At 38.9% G+C, this 20,990-nt stretch overlaps 1 protein-coding gene across 3 annotated transcripts in view; it reads right to left on the reverse strand.

Moving 5' to 3' along the window:
- Positions 1–842: 842 nt before the first annotated feature.
- Positions 843–20,990, reverse strand: part of DAAM1 (dishevelled associated activator of morphogenesis 1) — a 180,839-nt gene continuing 160,691 nt past the window's right edge. For all 3 annotated transcript variants that reach the window (XM_003901874.3, XM_003901875.3, XM_009211623.3), the window contains 8 exons: positions 19,192–19,298; positions 17,867–17,955; positions 16,808–16,976; positions 12,707–12,814; positions 11,330–11,390; positions 8,431–8,562; positions 4,610–4,780; positions 843–3,572 (listed from right to left, as the gene is read on the reverse strand). In XM_003901874.3, coding sequence (XP_003901923.1) covers positions 3,363–3,572; positions 4,610–4,780; positions 8,431–8,562; positions 11,330–11,390; positions 12,707–12,814; positions 16,808–16,976; positions 17,867–17,955; positions 19,192–19,298 — 1,047 coding nt within the window. In that variant the 3' untranslated portion in view covers positions 843–3,362. The remainder of the gene's footprint in view (positions 3,573–4,609; positions 4,781–8,430; positions 8,563–11,329; positions 11,391–12,706; positions 12,815–16,807; positions 16,977–17,866; positions 17,956–19,191; positions 19,299–20,990) is intronic.

Here is a 20,990-nt window from a genome sequence, read left to right on the forward strand (position 1 = left end):
TGAAGCATATGATCTGAAAATTTCACATTTCCCCCCTTTCTATTAATACACCAAGGTCAACTGAGGATCTAGGTGATTCTGTACATAATTCCATACCCAAATATACAAATAGGCCGGGGCTGAGTTTGTGGGTTGGAATAGAACATTTGTCTAACATGCAGAAGGGTCTCTCCTATCAGAGTGTCAGCTCCACAGAACGTTGTGACTATTAAGTTATGCAGTGAGTTGATAAAATACAAGATGGTCAGCTATTACAAGAACATCATGAGTTCATTCCAAGGATAAGAAGAATTAGTGTTTGGCTTGCTTGGGTATTCTATCAACCACTGGGGCAGTTTGTTTCCAGCTTGACCTTAAATTGAGTTAAGGGTGGCGAGGCAGCAAATGTGATGTAGGACAAAGGGAAAGCTTTGACTTTCAGAGGATACTGATAAAACAAATTTCTTGATCTGTATGGGTGCCATTTCCCAAACTGACCCATATCAAATTAATTTTTAATAAGAAAAAAATGTCTCAAAACAGAAAAGCTTTTGATTCTAGAGACCAGAGATTTTCTCTACTCCAGTTGAGTAATTTCACCAGTAGCTCTACCATACATGAGTTATAACAAGAACTTGTGTAACTCATACATAAACCAAGTGTAGAAAGAGGTGGCATATGATAACCTGAACATACTGAATGCTGCCATAATAGAAAACTATATTCTTCTAGGTCCAGTAAGTACAAGTTTAAAAACACGTATATATTTGATTCAGTGAACAGTTTGCAAAATTGAAATTCAGTGGTGGAAACTGCGAAGAAGTTTGATGACGCTGTTTTAATAATTCATAGAAAGACATATGTACACCCAATGAATTCATCTCTTTATTGCATATTGCTATTTTAAAAAAAATGTACAGTCTCATAACACATACATTTTTTTCTCAGTACTATCTAACGACAGTCTTGCACCTAAAGACTAAGTGGTTCCAACTACTAAGCTAATAAGATACAAGACATATAATTAAGTTCACAAATTATGCATTTTCTTTTTGGCATTAATTTAAAAAAACAAACAAAAAAAGTTCAAAATACACACCCAAGAGAGAAAAGTGGCTACTTACACCAGCACCAATCTAAAAAGTAGAAAGTAGTTTTTTTTTTGTTTGTTTTTCTTTTCAACAATGGCACATGGAATTACCTGCACACAGTTTTTGGGGAAAGAAACCAAAAATGGAAATGGCAAAGGAGGCCCACCAGGATGGCCATATCAAAGGAGGATGATTAAAAGGGGCAAGAGGGACATGCTACACAAACTTGCTCCTTTATGTGACTTTCCCTCCACCTGTCTATTCCTTAAACTGTAAGACAAAGCCACTTTCAAAATACAGTTCCAAAATTGAGCCAGACCAAATTTCTCCTGCTACAAATAGAAAAGAATATACATAGAGGCACTTTAGTTAAGGAACAGACAAAACCATCGTTATATTCCAATCTTCATCTCCAAGCCTTTCTGAGTCAAGTCTCTATCTGCACCTTCAACACGGTGTTATTGCAGACCTGTGTTAACTCGGGACTGGGGGAGTGCAACCTCTGCTCTGTATTTATGACTGTGTTATTTGCTAGTCATTTATTTCCATTTGATGTGTAGAAAGTCACTAAATTTGCAATGAGGAAAAGATGTAAAACCACAGCTCTTGACAACTCTTAGAGCACTATTTCACAGCTTTCACATAGCGCAGATACCTTGCCATCTGTGCTAAGTGTTACAGTTTATACAAATTATTTTTAAATAGTATGATTCCTGTACAGTGCACACATTGGTATTCTATTCATCCCTTAATATCCCCATTAGAATTTAAGCCTTTGGGGGCAGGGACTCTGTCTTGCTTACCATTGTATCCTTACTATGCCTGGTACATAGTAGGAACTTAATAAATATTTGTTAATTGATGAAAAACTCAATTTAGTGAGTAAATAATGTTCTAGTGCAACAGGACAAACTACTCTCTCCACAGGAAACTCAACCACAACAGGATCAATAGAAAGAAAAGAGAAAACGTTAGCCCTCATCCCCGACTACAAATAAATAAAGCAAAGCAAAAAAAAAAAAAAAAAAAAAGTAACAGTCCTCTTTATATGTCACATAATTTAAGGATATTAAGAGTTGGTAGGTTAATGGTAAGCATCTATATTTTATTTTCTAATGTTCATTGTTTTTATTCATGTCTCCCTGAGAGCTTTATTTTTTTGGACTGAAATTTTACAGGTAGCTTTACTGACACACAATTTTAAAATGACAACATATAAACAGCAATCACTTCAAATATACTTAGAGATAAATAGATCTGGGCATCTCTGCTGATGTTGACATTTTGTGCATTCTTTATGTGTCCTTTAGTCCAGACCTATATTTACAGAAAATGCAGCTTGTCCTACAAAACAGAAGATAGAAACTAACAAAAAGGCACCCCATTAAATTTTTTTTTTTTTTTTTTAGTAATCTTTATCCCTTCAGAGAATTCTTCCTTTAAGTCTTGGGTGAGATATTTTATTTTTAAGGTTTATATATCTATAGTGTTAGAACAAGCATACTCTGGCAATGTTGTTCTTTAAAAAAAGCTTGGATTGCATTTAGATAGTGTTTTTTCCAAAAATCTGAAGAAATTATCAAGAGCACTTGGCAGAGATAACTTGATGAAATTAGGGGAAAAAATTGATGTCCAACTTTTAAATATACAAAAAATTCTGACTGACATTCTACATAATTCAAATTGTGTGCAAGATGTTCTCAACAAACATTTACAGACTGTATCCTCACACCAATGTCAGAAATCCGAAGCTGGTCCTATCACTGATGCATCTACATCACAATGTCAGCTATCGAAAACCATTTTAAATCTGTATTTTTCCAACTCCAGTTCCATCAATGAAAATAATTTCAAAGGATATCAAGCTTGGAAACAATACAATATTTTGCAAGGTTTTTTTGTTTTTTTTGTTTTTCTCCTGTTTTGTCTTTGAATCTAGGGAATGTCTCTGTCATCTCTTTCAGGAGATAGTATTGTGCTTCTGAACAGTCATGGCGTTCGGGGAAAGAAAATGAGCCACACTCAAGGTGAATGCATACACGAAGGGTTTCGGAGCACATACATTAACATAAATCTTTTTAACCATACGTAGGGGTCTCCAGACAACACTCAGACATCTATATACATTTTTTAATATATACACACATACATTTACATACACACACATTCACACATTCACTCAGATGAAGGAAAAAATTGCCACTGTTTGGATTGCAAGGCAGTGTAATGAAACGTTCTAGTCACTTTAGAGGGCCGCTAATGAGCTTTCTAAATTAAAGTATTCATGGAAGATTAGAAATTAAGTTTTGTGATTGGTCTCTCTCTGCTGCTGTCAGTCATCTGGTTGGTAATGCGTTTGCGATTCCGTTTCAATTTAGAAAGGTCTTTGTCAAACACTTCTCCTGAGCGTAAAGCTGAAACAAGGTCATCAAACTCTCCGCTTTCTTCACTATTCTCTTTAGCTTTTCTCATTTTACGTTCCCTTTCACGTTGTTCTTTGAGCTGCAAATAGAAAGAAATAACCTCTTAGAAACATGTCAAAATGTTGCATTTTGTTTTCAGTAGAGATGAATTCTGTGAAATATGGTAATGCTCCAGACACCAAGCTGTGCTCATCCTATAACCCCTTTGGATATCACAAGAAAGGGTAATTGGAACATGGAGTCTCCATTGTGGAAGCAATGGACAACAACAAAAAATAACCACTGTCTTGTGGTTAGACCCTCACCACCTAGATTCTAGGTAAACTGCATGATATTCTAGTTAAAATAAGAGCAATTGAGGCAATTTGTGTTTTTGCTAACGAAAAAAAAAAAAAAGGTATCACTATTACATAGACCCCAAATTTTCCTTATATCAAAGGCTTAGCTTGCATCTACTGTGGAAGCCTGAAACCTGATACACAACAGTTACTGTTATTAAAAGCCAACTAATACATGCACATTGTAGACAATTTGGATAATTCAGATAAAAGGACGGTGGGGGAAGCATCTTTAATTCTACTACTGTGAACTTTTTAGAGGTTTATCTCACCACTATTATTTTCTATATATATTAACACATCTTAAGAAACAAAACAGAAAAAGATTTCATGTAGAAATCACTTTGTAAACTTTTCTGTATCATTACTCTTTAAATACATGTCTTTTAAGGACTGCGTAAATATACCATTATATAGCCGTTGTATCATTTAGAACTCAAGCCCTATTGGTAAACATTTAGGTTGTCTTTAGCTTGGGGCTATTATAAAGAATGCTGCCCTTTTTTGTGTAAATTTATGATTATTTCTTTAAAATAAATGCTAAAAAATGGAATTCCAGAGCAAAGGATGTGGATAGATATATTTTTTTAAGGCTTTGAAATACACTGTTAAATAGCCCAAGAGAAACAACACCAATTTAAAATCCCACAGCATTCTAGAGAGTACACTGAAGCCTTCCTTCCTGCCAGCAGGTCAGAGTGCTCTCTAAATACTTCTGACTGGGCTGCAGCCATAGGGCTTCTAGGAGGTGGAATTGGTCAATTAATCATCCTCTCACCTGAGCTTCCATGCGAGCTCGACGTTCTTCTTCCTCCTTTTTCTTTCTCATATTTTCATTTTCTTGTTTGGCTTCTGAAACAGCTTGAAGAAACTGGTCAAAAATGCCAAAGAACTCATCTGGTTGTATTTTGCCAGCCTCTTCCCCAAAGTGCTTCACTGCTTTAGTGAACTAGAAAAAAGACGGTTTTAAGAAGTCAATGTTTCATGAGAATTCCATAATCAAATATAAATAACTTTAGAAAGACTAAAGCCCAGATTGAGTCAAGCATAAGTTTTGTTTGCTCATTTATTTTTATTTATTTATTTTTTTTGGAGATGGAGTTTCGCCATCACCCAGGCTGGAGTGCAGTGGCATGATCCCAGCTCACTGCAACCTCTGCCTCTCGGGTTCAAGTGATTCTCCAGCCTCAACCTCCCAAGTAGCTGGGATTACAGGCACATACCACCACGCTTGGCTAATTTTTGTAGTTTTAGTAGAGTAGGGGTTTTACCATGTTGGCCAGGCTGGTCTCAAACTCCTAACCTCAGGTGATCCACCCACCTTGGCCTCCCAAAGTGCTGGGATTACAGGCGTGAGCCACCATACCCGGCAGTTTTTCTTGTTTTGTTTTGTTTTTGTTTTTAAGAGATGGGGTCTTACCTGTTGCCCAGGCTGGAATGCATATGTTATTGGTTTTTTTTTTTTTTCCCCAAATTTATGGAGTCTTACATGTTACCCAGGCTGGAGTTTAGTGGCTATTCAAAGGTATGATCACAGCAAACTACAGCCTCAAACTCCTGGGCAATCTTTCCCCTTAAGCCTCACAAGTAGCTGGGACTATAGGCATGTGCCACTGCACCCGGCTAAGTCAAACATAATGATGGATTCTAGCGAGCCTATATTTATCTTCAGCTGCTGAACATGTCTATTAATCATTTCTAAAGTAAAAATTTTTATACTCCTTAGCTTTTGAAACCATTTATTCCTGTCTACCTCATTTGAGCTTAACATGTGTGATGACCTCCTATGACTTTTTATTAACTAAACAGTAGTAAAAACAAAATATTGTAGAGCACAGCACCCCAGACATAAAACTAACAGCAAACTCGGCAGGGGGAGGGAAACTTGTACTTTTAACTTTTCTTTGAAGTAGTTTAAAATCATTTACTAGTGCCATATGGTCAACATAGAAAGCAAATGGGAGCCAGTGCCTCTTAGCTGCTTTTCCCAATCATAAATAATGCTGCTATTGTTGGGATATTTTCAGGGTCTCAATGAGAAAACAGTAACTGAGTATGGAATCTTTAATGCAACCCAGTGTATGACTGAGAATACAATTTTATTCCAAATTCTTTGTTTTAAACCCCTTTCAATGCCAATCTTCTTTAAAAAAGTTTTTTTAAAAAAGATATGGGGCATTGCAATGTTACATTGCCCAGGCTGGACTCAAACTCCTAGGCACAAGTGATCCTCCTGCCACAGCCTCCTGAGTAGCTGGGACTATGGGTACATGCAACATGCCCCAGTGTCAATCTTTTTAAATGGCCAAAATGCAACATACCAAGGAAGAAATTTACGAAGTTAGATAAAAATATATGTATACAGTAACAATAGTATATCCAGTCTCGTTTTAGTTCTTCCAGAGGTTATCTTCATAACTCAAGACAGTATGTTTTCAATAGTCTTAGCATTACAACTACCCAAATAATATTCAATGTCAAATTGTTTGTTAAAATTATACTTCCTTCTGTAAGGATCTAATGCTATTACTCCTAAGCTACTAAGGATAGTGGTCCTAGCTTCAAAGTCAAATACATTTTTCCCCATGCCCAATCAACTACTTAACATTTTCCAGATTTTAAGTTTTCTTCATATTTAGACCACGCTGTGTTTATGCAGTGCCCCCAAACAGTTTATAATTGGTTTTATTTTTATTGCTTTGTCTTTGTTACATTGTTAGGTTCTTCTGATATTTCAGTGATATTATCTACCTAAAATATTTTCAACATTTATTTTTAAATAAAACAAGTTTTGGCTTATATTTATATATATTTTACAATTACTATATCTTTAAATTTGTAATAAAAGTGTCCTTTTTACCATTTCTGTCTTCACTGAGGAGTTTTCAATATTTTACTTATTTGGAAATACTCTATTAGAAAAGAGTTCTTCGGGCAAAAACATAATATTCTTCAGACACCATATATAGTGCTCTAGCTTGCTCCATGGTTTTATATGCTAATTTATAAAAGTTCTGGTATGAACAAAATAGCAATAGACAGTCTACAACCGGATTTCTAAAACATTCAAGTTCACGTACTTCAGGCCATCCCGAGTGATCTTTTTATCAAGGAATTCTAGTGATCATGATGTCATGTATATTGAAATCTTAGAAATCTAAAGAAAACCAGGCCCAGATTAAAGTTCCACCCCCTATACACACACACACACCCCAGTCAGTGTGCGAGGGGGAAATTTACCAGGTCTTTATGTTCTGCTAGACGATCTTCAACATCAGAGAAGCTTGACGCTGGCTACTGTGATGAAGAAGCTGACAACAGCCAGTTCACACACAAAAATGTTTGAGCCCCTTGATGAAGTAGGTGCTGTATTGCTCAGGTGGGATATCAGGACAGGGGGAATCTCTTCCTTTATGAAGCACAAACTCTAAAGTGGTGAGGCATACATAAAACATGGATGGGGGCTTTCACAGTGGAGGTCTGAATGGTGGTTGCTGACATCAGTTGACTGATTTCCACTGTGAGATATCAGAGGTTGGACCTCTGACAGCAGCCATTTGAACATATATTGTCATTTATTTAATAAGGTTAGAGCGGAGGTTTAATGTTGAGATTAGCTAACGCAGGTGAACAGCCTACTTCTGTACTTTAATTGGTATGTGTGTACATTTACATAAACAATCATCCATATCTACAACCAAACAGGTGACCAGAGAAAAATAACATCCATTTACCGAAGTTTTGAAACACAAGACTCAAGTAAAAGCAAGAGTGTTGTGGCAACTGAGAGATGGGTAGAGTAAAAGAACCAATTGTGCGGGAGGGCGGGAAGGGTGTTAATATACTTTATAAAGAATGAGAAGAGGAGAGAAAATGAGAGACTCTGTGCATATCTTGTATATGAATGTGAATGCATTTTGGAAGAGGAAACAACCTGAGATAGAGAGGAGTGAGGTGAAGCTGAGGAGCTAAAGGTCGTGGTTATCAACCAACAAAAATTTCTCTTCTAAGGGAACACAAAAAGTGAAATAGCAGAAATCATAAAAATAAATGTCTTACTAAAAAAAAAAAATAACTCTTGCAATGAGACTGTGAATTAAAATGTATCTCTTTTAGCAAGTTCTGCTGGAGATTTATACAGGTAGCATCCTGTCCTCCAAGGCTGTATCTCAGATGAGCATATTACATAATTAGGCACATGGCTTTAGTAACATCGAATTGCACATTTGATTCTACCCCTGGTTTTCATCATCTACTCTTTTCTGGCTCCCAGAGATAAGTACTTCAAGCCAATTTCAACCAAGAGAAAACTGTCAAAGTATTTGCTGGTCTCATACCATTCAAAGCCTTCAAGGTCTTGCAACATAGGCCAGTCAGACAAAAACGGTGTGTTCAGATTAATCACAGTCTTGGAAATGAAAACACGCCTATGTCATACAAAACAATGGAATCTGGAAAGTAATTATCTACTACTTTATTTCCTGCACCATGAAGTTTGGATCTCACTCCTGCTATTTCCCGTACAGAATAATAACTGAAAGTATCACAATGAAGCCCAGTCCACTCAAACAACAGCCAGTGCACAAGGGGGAAACTTACCAGGTCTTTAGCTTCTGCTAGAAGATCTTCAACATCAGAGAAGCTGAAGCTGGCTACTGTGATGAACTGGCTGACAACAGACACAAACTTATCTCCAGGCTGTGGGGGCTGAGACTTCTGATATTCCAGCTCCTTAAACACAGGAAATGAATAATGTCAATGCAGGCTTCAAATACAGACATGAGACACACCTTGTCTCATATTTCACATGCCTTAAATTTAATAAATGAGAATGGCAAACACATCAAAACTTGTTCTAAAACTTTTTGTTATACTCTAGTGCCCCTGCCCTTCCTCCCACCATGCCAGAGCCATGCCCATGTGCACACGCATATTTGCAAATAGCAATTTACCAACAATCTAAGTACTTGATCTATTACTCTTTCAGACTTTAGAAAGCAAGCAGATTTGCAGTTGGATAAAATTAATAGAAGTTAAACAAATAGTGGGGGCAAACTGAACTCTAAGGGCTTGTGAGTGAAAACAAGAGACTCTGCTTGTCAATATTCCATGCTTAGAATTCTGGTGTCTTGATTTTTTTCTTCTTTCCCTCTCAGCCAAGTCTATTTACTTCTTAAACTGTGGGATATAGGTCAGTAGAATTTTGGCTTTAGCATTTGGCACCATAATCTTCTACCATTTTTCTCTTGTTCATACCATATTGGTTTTTGTGAACAGGCTTGTAGGGGAATTAGTCTCTTGTTAATTATCCATATTCCCCATTACCACAGCAATGAACACAGATGATCCAAATCTAATGTTATTAGTTAAGTTAATTGCCAGATGCACATTCTTATTTAAAGTTCACAACATCCCTATAAGTGAGGGATCACTAGTCCCATTATACAGACACATACATTAAGGTTTGAAGGGATATATTACTTGCCCTGAAGTAGTGCTGACCAGTGACAGAGCCAATTTGAACTCAGGCCTGCCTGACTCCAGAGTCTTGGTAATAACTATGTTGTATACCAATTGACTTAAACTGGATGCTCCCTTATTTTCTTGCATTGGCAGAGATCTTCACAAGCAGGAGTGTAGTCGTCACAGTTTATGGGTTCTGACTTAGCTCTACCACTGATTTGGTTCTTAACCATGGCATGTTGCTCTGGGCCGCAGTTTATTGATTTTTTTTTTTTTAAGGGGGCAATATCCACATCATCACTAGACTCAAATGAAATAACAGAAGTGAAAACTCATCAATTAGGGAGCTGGCGCTGATTGGAAGAAATTGCCATAATTCTAGCACTTTAGCCTGGAAAGTAAGTGTATCTGTGTTCAGTGTGGGGACAGGAAAGGCATTTGAAAGTGTTTCATTAATGTATAATTTCATAAATATTCATCTCTGATACCTTCAAACAATATAATTAATTTGTGTAAAGCACAATTAGAAGACATATCTATTTGGCCAGGCCAAGCTCTGCCCCCTGCTATTTTCTTACAATACCACACCCACCTCCAGGGGTAGGGGAGGCTTCTATATCCCCTTTCCTATAAAAAGTGTGATACAGTGTATATGACCCAAGGGGTAGAGTGATTTCAGCAAAACTATCCTTTAATAAAGCAGCAACACAAAATTTCCCCAGAAGCCCCCACCCCAGGCCTTGCTCTGACCTGGCTCAGAAGCAGGGGTCAGAGCCAGGCTTCAGGGTCGTCATAATGACCATGGACCCTCTGGGGCTGGGAGAAAAAGTTCAATCAGTTTATTTTTTTTTAATACTGCCCCCCACTCCCTACATTAAAAAAAAAAAAAAAGGAAAAAAAACCTCACATGTTCCTTAATTTATTGAAAACAAAAAATTAGACATTGTGACTTTAATTTTTATTAGAGATATGTCTTTAATTAGTTCAACTACTTTCTATGGCAGTTTTATGATTAAAAAAAGAAAAGAAGGGAGAGTTCTCACAGCATTACCGATAAATGATCTGAGATACTTATGAGAGGCACCTGTCCAAGCTGCCTGCATGTCCATCTCCTTCACCCAGAGCAGGCCCGAGCTATGTCTGCTCCAAGCACGGTCACAGGGACGCTGCTCTGCCAGCCTGTTCTCATCCTTGCCCCCTCTCTCGCTGGCAGCTACATCTGCACAGTACCCACAGGGCACTGTGCCAAAAGGCACATTTCATCCTACCAGCTCCAGTCTGCCAGCCTGACCGGTTTTCCTTCCTCAAAGGCCTGGGCCCAGGTTGTCTTGTATGCCTGGGATAACCTCCCTCTATGCACCTAAGTTTACCCTACCCTCCGAAGCCACAGCTCAACTTCTTTTCCAAAAGAGAAGTTTCCTCTAATAGGGGCCAATTGTTCCACATGTCTCCAAAGTACCCTCAACCCGCTGCCTTCCTTAAGGCACCTCTGTAATCACTCTGCTATCTGGACACGGCCAGGCTGAGGGAAGTGGCTGCTCAGATTATTGCAACACCTGGAGGACAAGGATTCTGAGTCATCGTGACCCTCGGCTAGAGCATGTACTACAGTGTCTGCTTAGTAAATACTCCCCAAAGGACCAAGACAAAAACAACAGAGAAGTTCTATTGCTCTACCAAAAGTGAACACCATATATTAGCAGCACTTGGAAACTGAGAGGGTCCCTGAAGATCATCTAGCCCAACCCACTCATCCTGATGAATCCTGCCTCACCGATAAATTGGTGGCACGCTAGGTCCACTTTTCAGTTCCTCCTGCAGTGACTCACCCACGACCCCTGCTGCCTGCAATCAAGTTGCCACGCTGAACGTAACCTGCCTTTGCTTCTTGTGGTGGTGGTTCTTATTTTTTAATCAATAAATGTTTATTCCAGGTATACCACATGCCAAGACAACCAGCAACTCATCTGCTGGAAACCACCAGCACTAGAGATAGTGAAGAAACTGGGAATTAGAACAAAAAACAAATACTCACTGTCTCTACTGCTTTCAAGCCACTTCTCAAGGTACTTATTTCTTTGTCCAGCTCAGTCATGCTGTTGTAAATAGCAATGTTTTAGCAATCAACATGTGACTTACACATATTAAATATAAGATGGGTTTAAATATTTCACGCTTGGAAGTCCATACTAGTTTAATTTAAATGTTTAAAATTCCCTTCCATGCTCAGATCTCAAAGAAAGACAACAGTATTTTAAACTCATGAAATGTAGGTATAAAATTATGTTTCTTGTTTTCTGTAGCCAGCAGGTATATTTTATAGGTCAAAAATAGCAGAATAGAAATATCTTCCATCTGTACGAGAATATTTTATGTTTCAAACTCAAAAAAATCTCACTTCAGCAAATTACTCCATGTAGAAATAAATCCCTTGCCATACTTGGCTCCCTTTGAAAATAAAACAAAAATAAGTTCATCTGCAATCATGTTCACATTGTAGTCTGTATAATCAGTGTTCTGCTTTTCACTAAGGCCCCAATAATATAAATATTACAAGGTAATGGCTTAAGTTGTAATCAACAATGATTTTTCTTAAAGTTGTATTAACTAGTTTTTATTTTCATCTTTTTTTTTAATTTTTTATTTTAATAGAGAAAGGTTCTTGGGCTTCTCCCATACATAACACTTTGTATTTCATGGCTTTTAAACATCAGAGCTTGAAACTGAATTCTCCCAGATAATTTACAACATATAAAGAAACTCACCAGTACTTCAGTTAATTTCATGCCTTATATAGTATATTTCCACCAGATTCCATGAACAGAGGGAAAAAATGAGCCTGCTCATTATACTTTTCAAATTCACTGCAAAAAGATGCAGTTTATGTTTTAAAAAAAGAGCCAAAAGAGGGAGGGAAAAACAGCAAGGAAAATTGCCTGCTTCTCAGTCTCTGAAACGTGGTGTGAAGTTTGTGGTAAAAATTTGGCAACTTTCCATTTTATTTTTAGCTTCATTTGCATAAAGACTGCTTCCCATTAAAGAGCCGCCTTGGTTTCTGGGAGTATGTGTGCACATGTGAAAATTATTAGCAACGCCCTGACACTTAGGTCTTCTATTTGCTTAGTCATGCATCTTTATTTAACTAAGGGTGCTCTTACCTGTGTTTAAAACACCTGCCCTTTAAAAGTATGAAAGTTAAAAATTTCATGCAGTATTCCAAAGATGCTAGAACAAACATGTATTCAAAACTTTGTAACACATTTGAGTGATTTGGATGAGATTCAAACTTTATTTCATACAATGTTCAGGGGAAAACAAATAGAAAGACTGACTTCATGCAGTGCTAACTACCTCAATGGCTAACACACAGTCCAAGTGATTTAAGAAACTAATATTCACTGTAAGTACTTACTTTACTTTCGCAGCTTGAGGAATATCCTGCAATTCTTCATTTAGATTGAGAACACTGGGGTACTTATTTTCCACAATAGTGATGAGATAGTGCAAAAGGGTAATGTTTCTACAATTGAAGAAGAGTATTAAACATTTAAATTATTTTCATTTAAAGTACATAAATATATGAAGAGTTAATATCTACATATGATTTATATGCTCAAATGGTAGAACCCACAATAATGCTATATTACCTGCATTAATGTTAAAATTTGGAGGTTCATGTAAGGCAGGGATTCTCAAGAGATGGGAATAATGGGAGAGCCTCCATGGGGATTACATAGATAGATGTCAAAAAGAAGCATACAGTTTCTAAAAAGAGGATAAGAATTACATTTTGGGCCCATAATGAGCATCTTTCAAAATCTGGGTAATGGGATGGGTGATCTAAGTGAATCTGAACCACTGCCAGTGGAGATAAGCTCAAGTTTACCTTCCCACTGGATTCACCCTAAAATGGGGTGTGCCCTGCAGGTTTATAACTAGTAGGCGGTGGAGTGGAGTGGGATGGGGTGGAGAGTGAGGGATGTTTATTCCACTGAAAAGGGCAGCTATTCTTGAGTCTAAACTACAGAGCAGCAACTCACTGCTGACAATTATTGATATATATATATATATTTTTTGAGACGGAGTCTCTGTTGCCCAGGCTGGAGTGCAGTGGTGCAATCTGGGCTCACTGCAACCTCCGCCTCCTGGGTTCAAGTGATTCTCCTGCCTCAGCCTCCCGAGTAGCTGGGATTACAGGTGCCAGCCACCACATCTGGCTAATTTTCATTATTTTCAGTAGAGACAGGGTTTCACCATGTTGGTCAGGCTGGTCTCCAACTCCTGACCTCAGGTGATACACCCGCCTCTGCCTCCCAAAGTGCTGGGATTACAGGTGTGAGCCACCGTGTCTGACCTATTGATACTTTTTAATAAGGTTTCACCCAAAGGGTGGTCAGAAAGTTAGAAAGCCCCCTTTCTCGGGGCTGAACCTGGAAGTGGGCCATAACTGTCACCATGTGATATCCTCACAGCCCTGAATCCACTTCCTAATTTAGCAACACTTCAACTCCTAACTGCATCACTCTTAGTAGTTAAAACAGTTGGTTGTGCCAGCTCCCTCTCTGGTGGTGACAGGGCTGAACTCTGATTGACCTGGATTGAAAAGACAAGCACGTAGGAAACAGTATCTATTAGGCAACACTGTGTTCCTCTGATCGCATTGTCACTGACTGCTACACATTCCTATCACCTGGACTCCAGATGCCTGGGCTAACCCCAGAGATTCATTTAATTGGAATGAGGTGGAGGCAGGCATGGGCATTCTTTAAAACTCCCTGTTGATTTTATCAAGCAGCCAGGATCAAGAACTACTTGTCTGTTGAGGTTAGAATTAGGAGGGTAAAAATACATTCCTTTAAAAAACATTTCCATAATTTAGGCAGTTTGCTAATTCACAGTGCTAAACCCCAGTACTCCCACTCACCTTTAACCAAAGGAATCAGAGTTTTCAAACAATTTTCTTTTCTATAACAATGAAAACCATTTCTGGTTACCCTTGCCTTTCATAGAGACAATGCAATCTTATAAATCCTCATTTTTCTCACTCTCAGTCTCTCAATAATTAGAAAACAATTGCCTACCAAAGCAAAACAGTGGCCAACGATTTTGGCCACTTATTTTCATATGTTCATGTGCATCCTTCCATTTCATTTTTTTTTTTTTTTTTTTTTTTTCTGAGATGGAGTCTCGCTTTGTTGCCAAGGCTGGAGTGCAGTGGTGGCGATCTTGGCTCACTGCAACCTCAGCCTTCTGGGTTCAAGCGATTCTCCTGCTTCAGCCTCCTGAGTAGCTGGGACTACAAGCGCGTGCCACAACGCCCGGATAACTTTTTGTATTTTTAGTAGAGACGAGGGTTTCACCGTGTTAGCCAGGAGGGTCTCCATCTCCTGACCTCATGATCCTCCGGCTTGGCCTCCCAAAGTTCCGGGATTACAGGTGTGAGCCAGTGCACCCAGCCTTCATTCCAATTTTGCTCTTCACGGAACCTACCTGTCTGCCCATGTGATTCTTACCTAAGGGGCACATGGAGCGAGCAAAATGCCAGCCACCATCACAAGAAAGAGTGAGGCTATTTTTTTCATTTTTTAAAAGAAATGCTTTGCTATTGAGAGACATTTCAATTAATTTCCTTAACCATACACACATTTCTTGCTATAGAAAGGTTTAAAACGACGTCCGATCTTCCATATTTGTTTGCGATCCAAATAACACCTCTTTGACTAAATGCAAATTCTTAAGGAAGGAACAACAACAGCCACACATTTGATTCTTCCCTGGTCATTACCAGTAACTGAGCATTCAATGCTGAGTGAATGCACCCTTCCTGCTGACTGTCCCACCACCTACACTATCTGATTAGATTCAATGGAACAACGTTCATGGGTGACTGCTTACAGGCAAAGCACTTTGCTAGGCATGCAGGTATATAAGGCATGGGCGCTGCATTTGGGGACCAAATACTAAAGGCAGACAAAAAGAGGAAAAGGAAAGATCAGAAATAGTTGTAGATTGTTCTTTTGAAAAGGCTTGTACATTATATAAATTCTGTAGTAACCTCAGTAAATAAGCAGATAATCATGTAAGTGCCAGGTTATTGGTAAGTACTGAGGGTGGGTGATTGCTTTTGTGTGGGTACAGTTGAAGAGAATGCCCTTCCTTAAAAAGGTAGCTGGCTCTTTAGACACAAATAAGATCTGCTATTCCCTACTACAACCTCCAGATAAGATCCTTCTGTTGCTAATAGAGCTGTGAATGGACCAACAACACAGGTGTCAAATACCTGTAAGGCCGAATACCTTGCTTGTTGTAACCACAGGCAAGCTGAATGAGCCACCTGACCCTGAGTCAGTTTCTTACCTGACAACAGGTGACAACAGTATTTGGCTTATGTACTTCACAGGCTAGTGGGACAATAAAATGTGAAAGTGCTCTGAAAAGGATCAAGTGTTTACATTAAAAATAAGGTGGCAGGGCTGTAACAACAGCTGCTCTTCATTAATCTATCTCTACATGATGCAAAACCAACAAATTAACACATTGCTTATTTCTTCTAGGATGGATTTAGGGTTGCCAGAGTACTATGCTTCACGAACCCTATAGAAAATATAGGGTAAAAGCCCTTATTAGTTAGAAATAATTAGGGTGAACAGCCCATATTTCTAAAAAGAATTTGGGTATGGAGAAGCTTACCTTAGAAACAATTGTGCAAGTTCCTTTGAAGTCAGTGAGAACCTCAGAGAAACAAAGCTCTCAGGGAAACTCGAGTTAATATGCCTAATGACCCTACCCTGTTAATGACACAAGAACGTTTTCACATCTTTAATGAGAATCTGTTCACCTAAAATGCAGCATTGAACACTTTCTAGGAAGCATTTTAATGAGACCTGCAATGAGCAACTGAGTATTAATAGCCAAAATGCATTTATACATGTTTTTAATATAGTTGCCAGCTCCACTGTATAAGGAAAAACATAACCTAAAAACCCCAAAAGCTTCATATTCTAGCACCAACTATCAGTTTTTTTTTTTTCTGTGGAACACAGTTTTCTATAGAGGGGTCACTGGGGAGATGTCGAGTGCTGGTAACATTCTGTCCTTGAGCTGGGCGCTGGTTACACAGGTGTGTTTAATTTGTGAAAAATCATCAAGCCCAACATTTGTGATGACTGACCTCTTCTTAGTATATTATACTATAATAAAAAGTTTACAAAAAACTGATTTTTAAAAAAGGGAGGACAAAACAAAAACAACAGCAAAACTTAGAACAGATGATGTCCCTGTGGACCAAAAATGGATGAAGCATAATTGGTCCAACAGCAATATGGGAGATGCCTGCAGTCATGAGAGAGGTTAGAGAAGAGTCAATGTCAGAGAAGGGAAGAAAGCAGTGAGAAAGAGAAGTTCCAACTGAAGACTGCAATGTCATGAAGGCTGAGGAGGACCAGAGGGGCACAGATCTGAGCCTGGACCTACACACCTGGCTCCCCCAAGTGTTGGAAGATCCCATACTTACTTGTCAATGCTGGATTTTGTGTCAGCAATTTTGTTTAGGCTAGATATCTTGAAACCATATGCATTCCCTCTTTGACCTTTATTCATATAATTTCCAAATGCCAAAACCACTTCCAGCAACTGCTTGAGGGCACTGCTCCTAAACACCTCTTCTGAGCCAGAACGAATTGCTTCAAAACAAAACACATAAAAACACAACGATTACCAAGTGTTTCGTTGTTTGAAATCAAGCCGTTTCAGTGATACCCATTCTAAATTCACACACCTAATAACAGATATTGAAGATGTAAGACTGAGTTGTTGGGTTACTCAGAGCACTTTCAAAACGCTTAAACCAGAAGCAAACAACAAGGACAGGGATAGCCAACTCAAGTTGTTACCAACACCCATAGACAGCTGCAAAATCCTATCCTTTCTCAGGCCTTTCTTGGCTGACTCATCAGTCATAAGCACTGAGGAATATCTAGAATAGCAATCCCATCTCCAGTATTTCTTCACAAACACTTGTCTGGTGTGAGTCAGGTTAACAGGAGTATTGATCAATTCCACTGACAGAAAACTGGTCAAATGTGTTACATGTTATAGCTTACAGGTGTCATAACAGGGATCAGAGCTTAGGTTGATGCATGATTCCAGCCTGCATTCTGTGGCTGTGCTCTTCAGTGGCCTTGCCCACATTTCAAACATTTAAAAATTTTAAAAATCAAACCACACAACATCCTCAAATCTTTCCTTTGACAAATCTATTCAGGCTCTGTTGTAAGGAAGCTAATTACAGGTTTAATGCAATAGCAGTGAGATTAATTCCTCACATCCTTGTAGTCAAAAGCCCAACCCTGTAGAGGAGACCAGGAGGCGTGCTGTGAGCTCCCGAGATTAGGGCAGTGCATCAAGCATTGACCTTAAGTAATCATCCCTCAGAATTTTAAAAGATTTTGAGCCAAAAAATAAAAAATAAAAAATCACCAAGGGCATCTTGTTTACTATACGCACTTGGATTGCACTTTTAAATGAGTTGTAATGACGAACATAATTTCCAATCTAGGCAGCTTGACTTTACCTTCTACTTTAGGTTTCACTTCTGCCACACGCTCTGCAAACTTCTTTTTGAAGTACAGCGATTGCAACCTTTGCTGATAGTGATTAATTCTGTAAGAGCAAACATGTACTAATTGATATTCATTTAATATATCTAGGTTCACTTAGTGACATATAGAGGTGGAGGTACCTAGAAGCACCTCCCCCAACACCCACCCACACGCATACATTAGTTGCTCTCATGGACAGGAACACAGGACATGAAGCCAGCTTTGCCTGGAGAGCCCATTTTGGTCTGACCTACAGGGGCTATTTGGCCAACTGCAGCAGAGTCCTTAGCTCCAATCACGGCAACTGCTAAAAGAAAGTGGGAGCCTGCTGCTGCTGCTGTTGACTAAAGCCCCTCTCTCCTCCCTCAGAGTCCCAGGAACTCTCTTGAGCATAGAAGAGAGAAAAGGGAATGAAAACGTAAAGAACATCCTACTGCAAATAAAGGACAGTTCCCTATACTTCTCCGAAATTCCAAATTTCTTAACTTTCCATTTTACTTTCCAAAGTAAAAACTGGTCTCCAGTATCCTCTTCCCACATTGTCCTCTCCTCACTCCCATCTGCAAACCTCCCTCTGTTTTCACAGTGAGGACCCTCTCTGCTCCCCTAAAGGAGAAAGCTGTGCCCTGAGGTTCACTGAGAGTTTCAGGACCACTGGTCCTTCTCTAATGCAGAATCAATTTTCTAGGCCTGAGATAGCAGATCGACTTAGCTCATATGCCAAACCTAATTATGAAGCTGTGGCTGCCTCAGGGCTTTCTGGAGAAGGGTTCAGAGAGCTTGCCAAGGCTCCGTGGGAAGAGTGCCATGATCGATTAGTGATGTCTGCATGTGTCATGATTTGACATCTAGACCCTGGTTGTTCAGTTACGTGGGCTTCAGACTGACATTGTCAGAATCTGTCCATATATATATATTTTTTCATTTTTTTTTCTATTTTACAACCACCTTGCCATCCTAAGCTACTTGGAAGTATGAGACAATATCCCAAGAAATCAAACTGGTGAGGAGAATGATACTGACTGGAATCAAGAAAAGTTATTATTTGATAAGGCCAAAGGGGCCCAGAAATAGAGATAATTGTGAAAAAACCCTCACCCTGGCTCACCCATAGGCAAGAACTGACATAAACAGAACAATGAAATTCCACATCACTCAGACTTGAGAAGATTTTTAGAATGAAAAAGCTTTCAAGTTAAGCCAGGTTAATTAGCCCAAACAATTCAACATGAATTGAAAATTCATGAAGTTAGAAAGGGAAGGGACATCTTCACATTCTAAGCATTTTCAAACTCACCGGCTCATCTCAAAAAGAAATCTATCAGCCTTGGCCATCCGATCCAGTTCGTGTTTATGTTCCTCCAACAGGTCAATGTCACTTTTTTCAGGAACAAATTTCAAGAGCTGAAAAGTACACATGAATATTAAAACCGGGTTTATCACTTAAATCCATGTAGTAATTTTTCACCCTTTCAGTTAATTTGTCCAAAGATAAAATGTTAACTCTTGTTGAATTTATAAGCTCTGCTCACAGGTTAAGATACAATAGAAATGATGAAATCTTTTCATTTTTACTTGAAAGTAGTTAAATGGGTATAAGATTCATCCCTGGCACTTTTCTGTTCTCTACTGCCTCTCAAATCAGAATTGTGGGAGTTCTCTACTGGAACCTCTTTTTCACAGACCACTAGAAGGACCTCAGAGAGTCAATGCTCTCATCAGAAGATGACACAACTGAGGTCCAGAGAGAGTAAGCCACTCACCCAAGATTACAAAGCAAGTTTGTGTAGTGATTAGAAATAGAACCTAGGTCTCTTGACTCCCAGCTCTACACCTTTTTCTGTTACATCATGCTGGAATGAATAATTCCATTTGTAGTTTCTATTCCATTTTCTTATTTTTCTGGTTTATCTAATTCAATCTTTTTTTTTTCCCCTCCCATGTAGAGCTGGGTGAGAGGAACACAGTGGGATTTGATGTTTTTAATTTCGTAGTTTATTTTGAAGGAAGAAATGAGCATGGGATGTGGAAGAAATAGTAACAATATTTAAAACTGAAACAGTGCTTCTGTATGTGTCTTATTTCCTTTCAAGGTACACACGTTTTGGATGTGTATGCAAGACCTGTGGACTCATGCTGTTTTGGAGATCAAATGCCCTTAGTTTTTTTTTTTTTTTTTAAACATGACCTTCTTGACTTTGAGGCTCTCCCCAGAATTTGATGCTGGAATTAGATGATCCATTTAGTAGGTTTTCAAATGTTTGCTGGATTTAACTGAGGGACCTCAGAAAAGTCAGTTAGTCTGGGTGTCATCAGCAGAGAGGGAGAATTGGAATTACAGGCAAGTGTTCTGTGAGGCTAGAATACATTCCAGGCAGAGTGTATACTGTGTGCCGGGGCCTGGAATGGGCAGCACAGCACTTATGCAGGTAGAAGGGCAGTGGTAATGTCAGTGGGAGAGGGCAGGGTAGGCAAGGGCAGGGAGTAGCAAGGCCTTATAAGAAGTTCTGTCTTTACTTTGAAGGCACTGGGACATACCTTGAAAATCTCATGTAGGAGAGTGAGTTTACATTTTTTAAAAAAATCGCCGTGCTTGAGGGATGGAAAAAGAATTAGAAGAGATTAAAAATGAGAGGGGGTCATGATTAGATAGTGGTACAGTAAGTAATCTAAGTAATCTGGGTGAGAGATGATAGTGGCCTGGATAGGGTGGAGCTAGTGGACAGATTATAGAGCTATTTATGAGACTTGAATGGAATTGTCCTGACTTGATGGATTGTAGTATATGAGGGAGGAAGAGTCAAAGATGACACCTGGGCTTCTGGCTTAGGCAATAACGTAACAGGGAACCCAGGAAGAGAAGGCTGGAGGTAGGGTGGGCCAGAATGGGGAGGAGAAGGTGAGTTTAATGTTCAAAATGATTGCATGGAACCAAGTAATGATTTCTATTAGGCAGTTGGACAAATGGGTCTGAAGCCCTAGGAAGATGCGTTTGGAAGCTAAAGCATGGCATTGGTTTTAACAGGTAGGTTACTGAAGGTGCAGGTGTCAGTGAGATTAGGAGAGGTGCCGTCAAGAGAAAAAAAGCAGGGCTGG

Source organism: Papio anubis, chromosome 7 (genome assembly GCF_008728515.1).
Source record: "Papio anubis isolate 15944 chromosome 7, Panubis1.0, whole genome shotgun sequence".
Classification (NCBI taxonomy): Eukaryota; Metazoa; Chordata; class Mammalia; order Primates; family Cercopithecidae; genus Papio; species Papio anubis.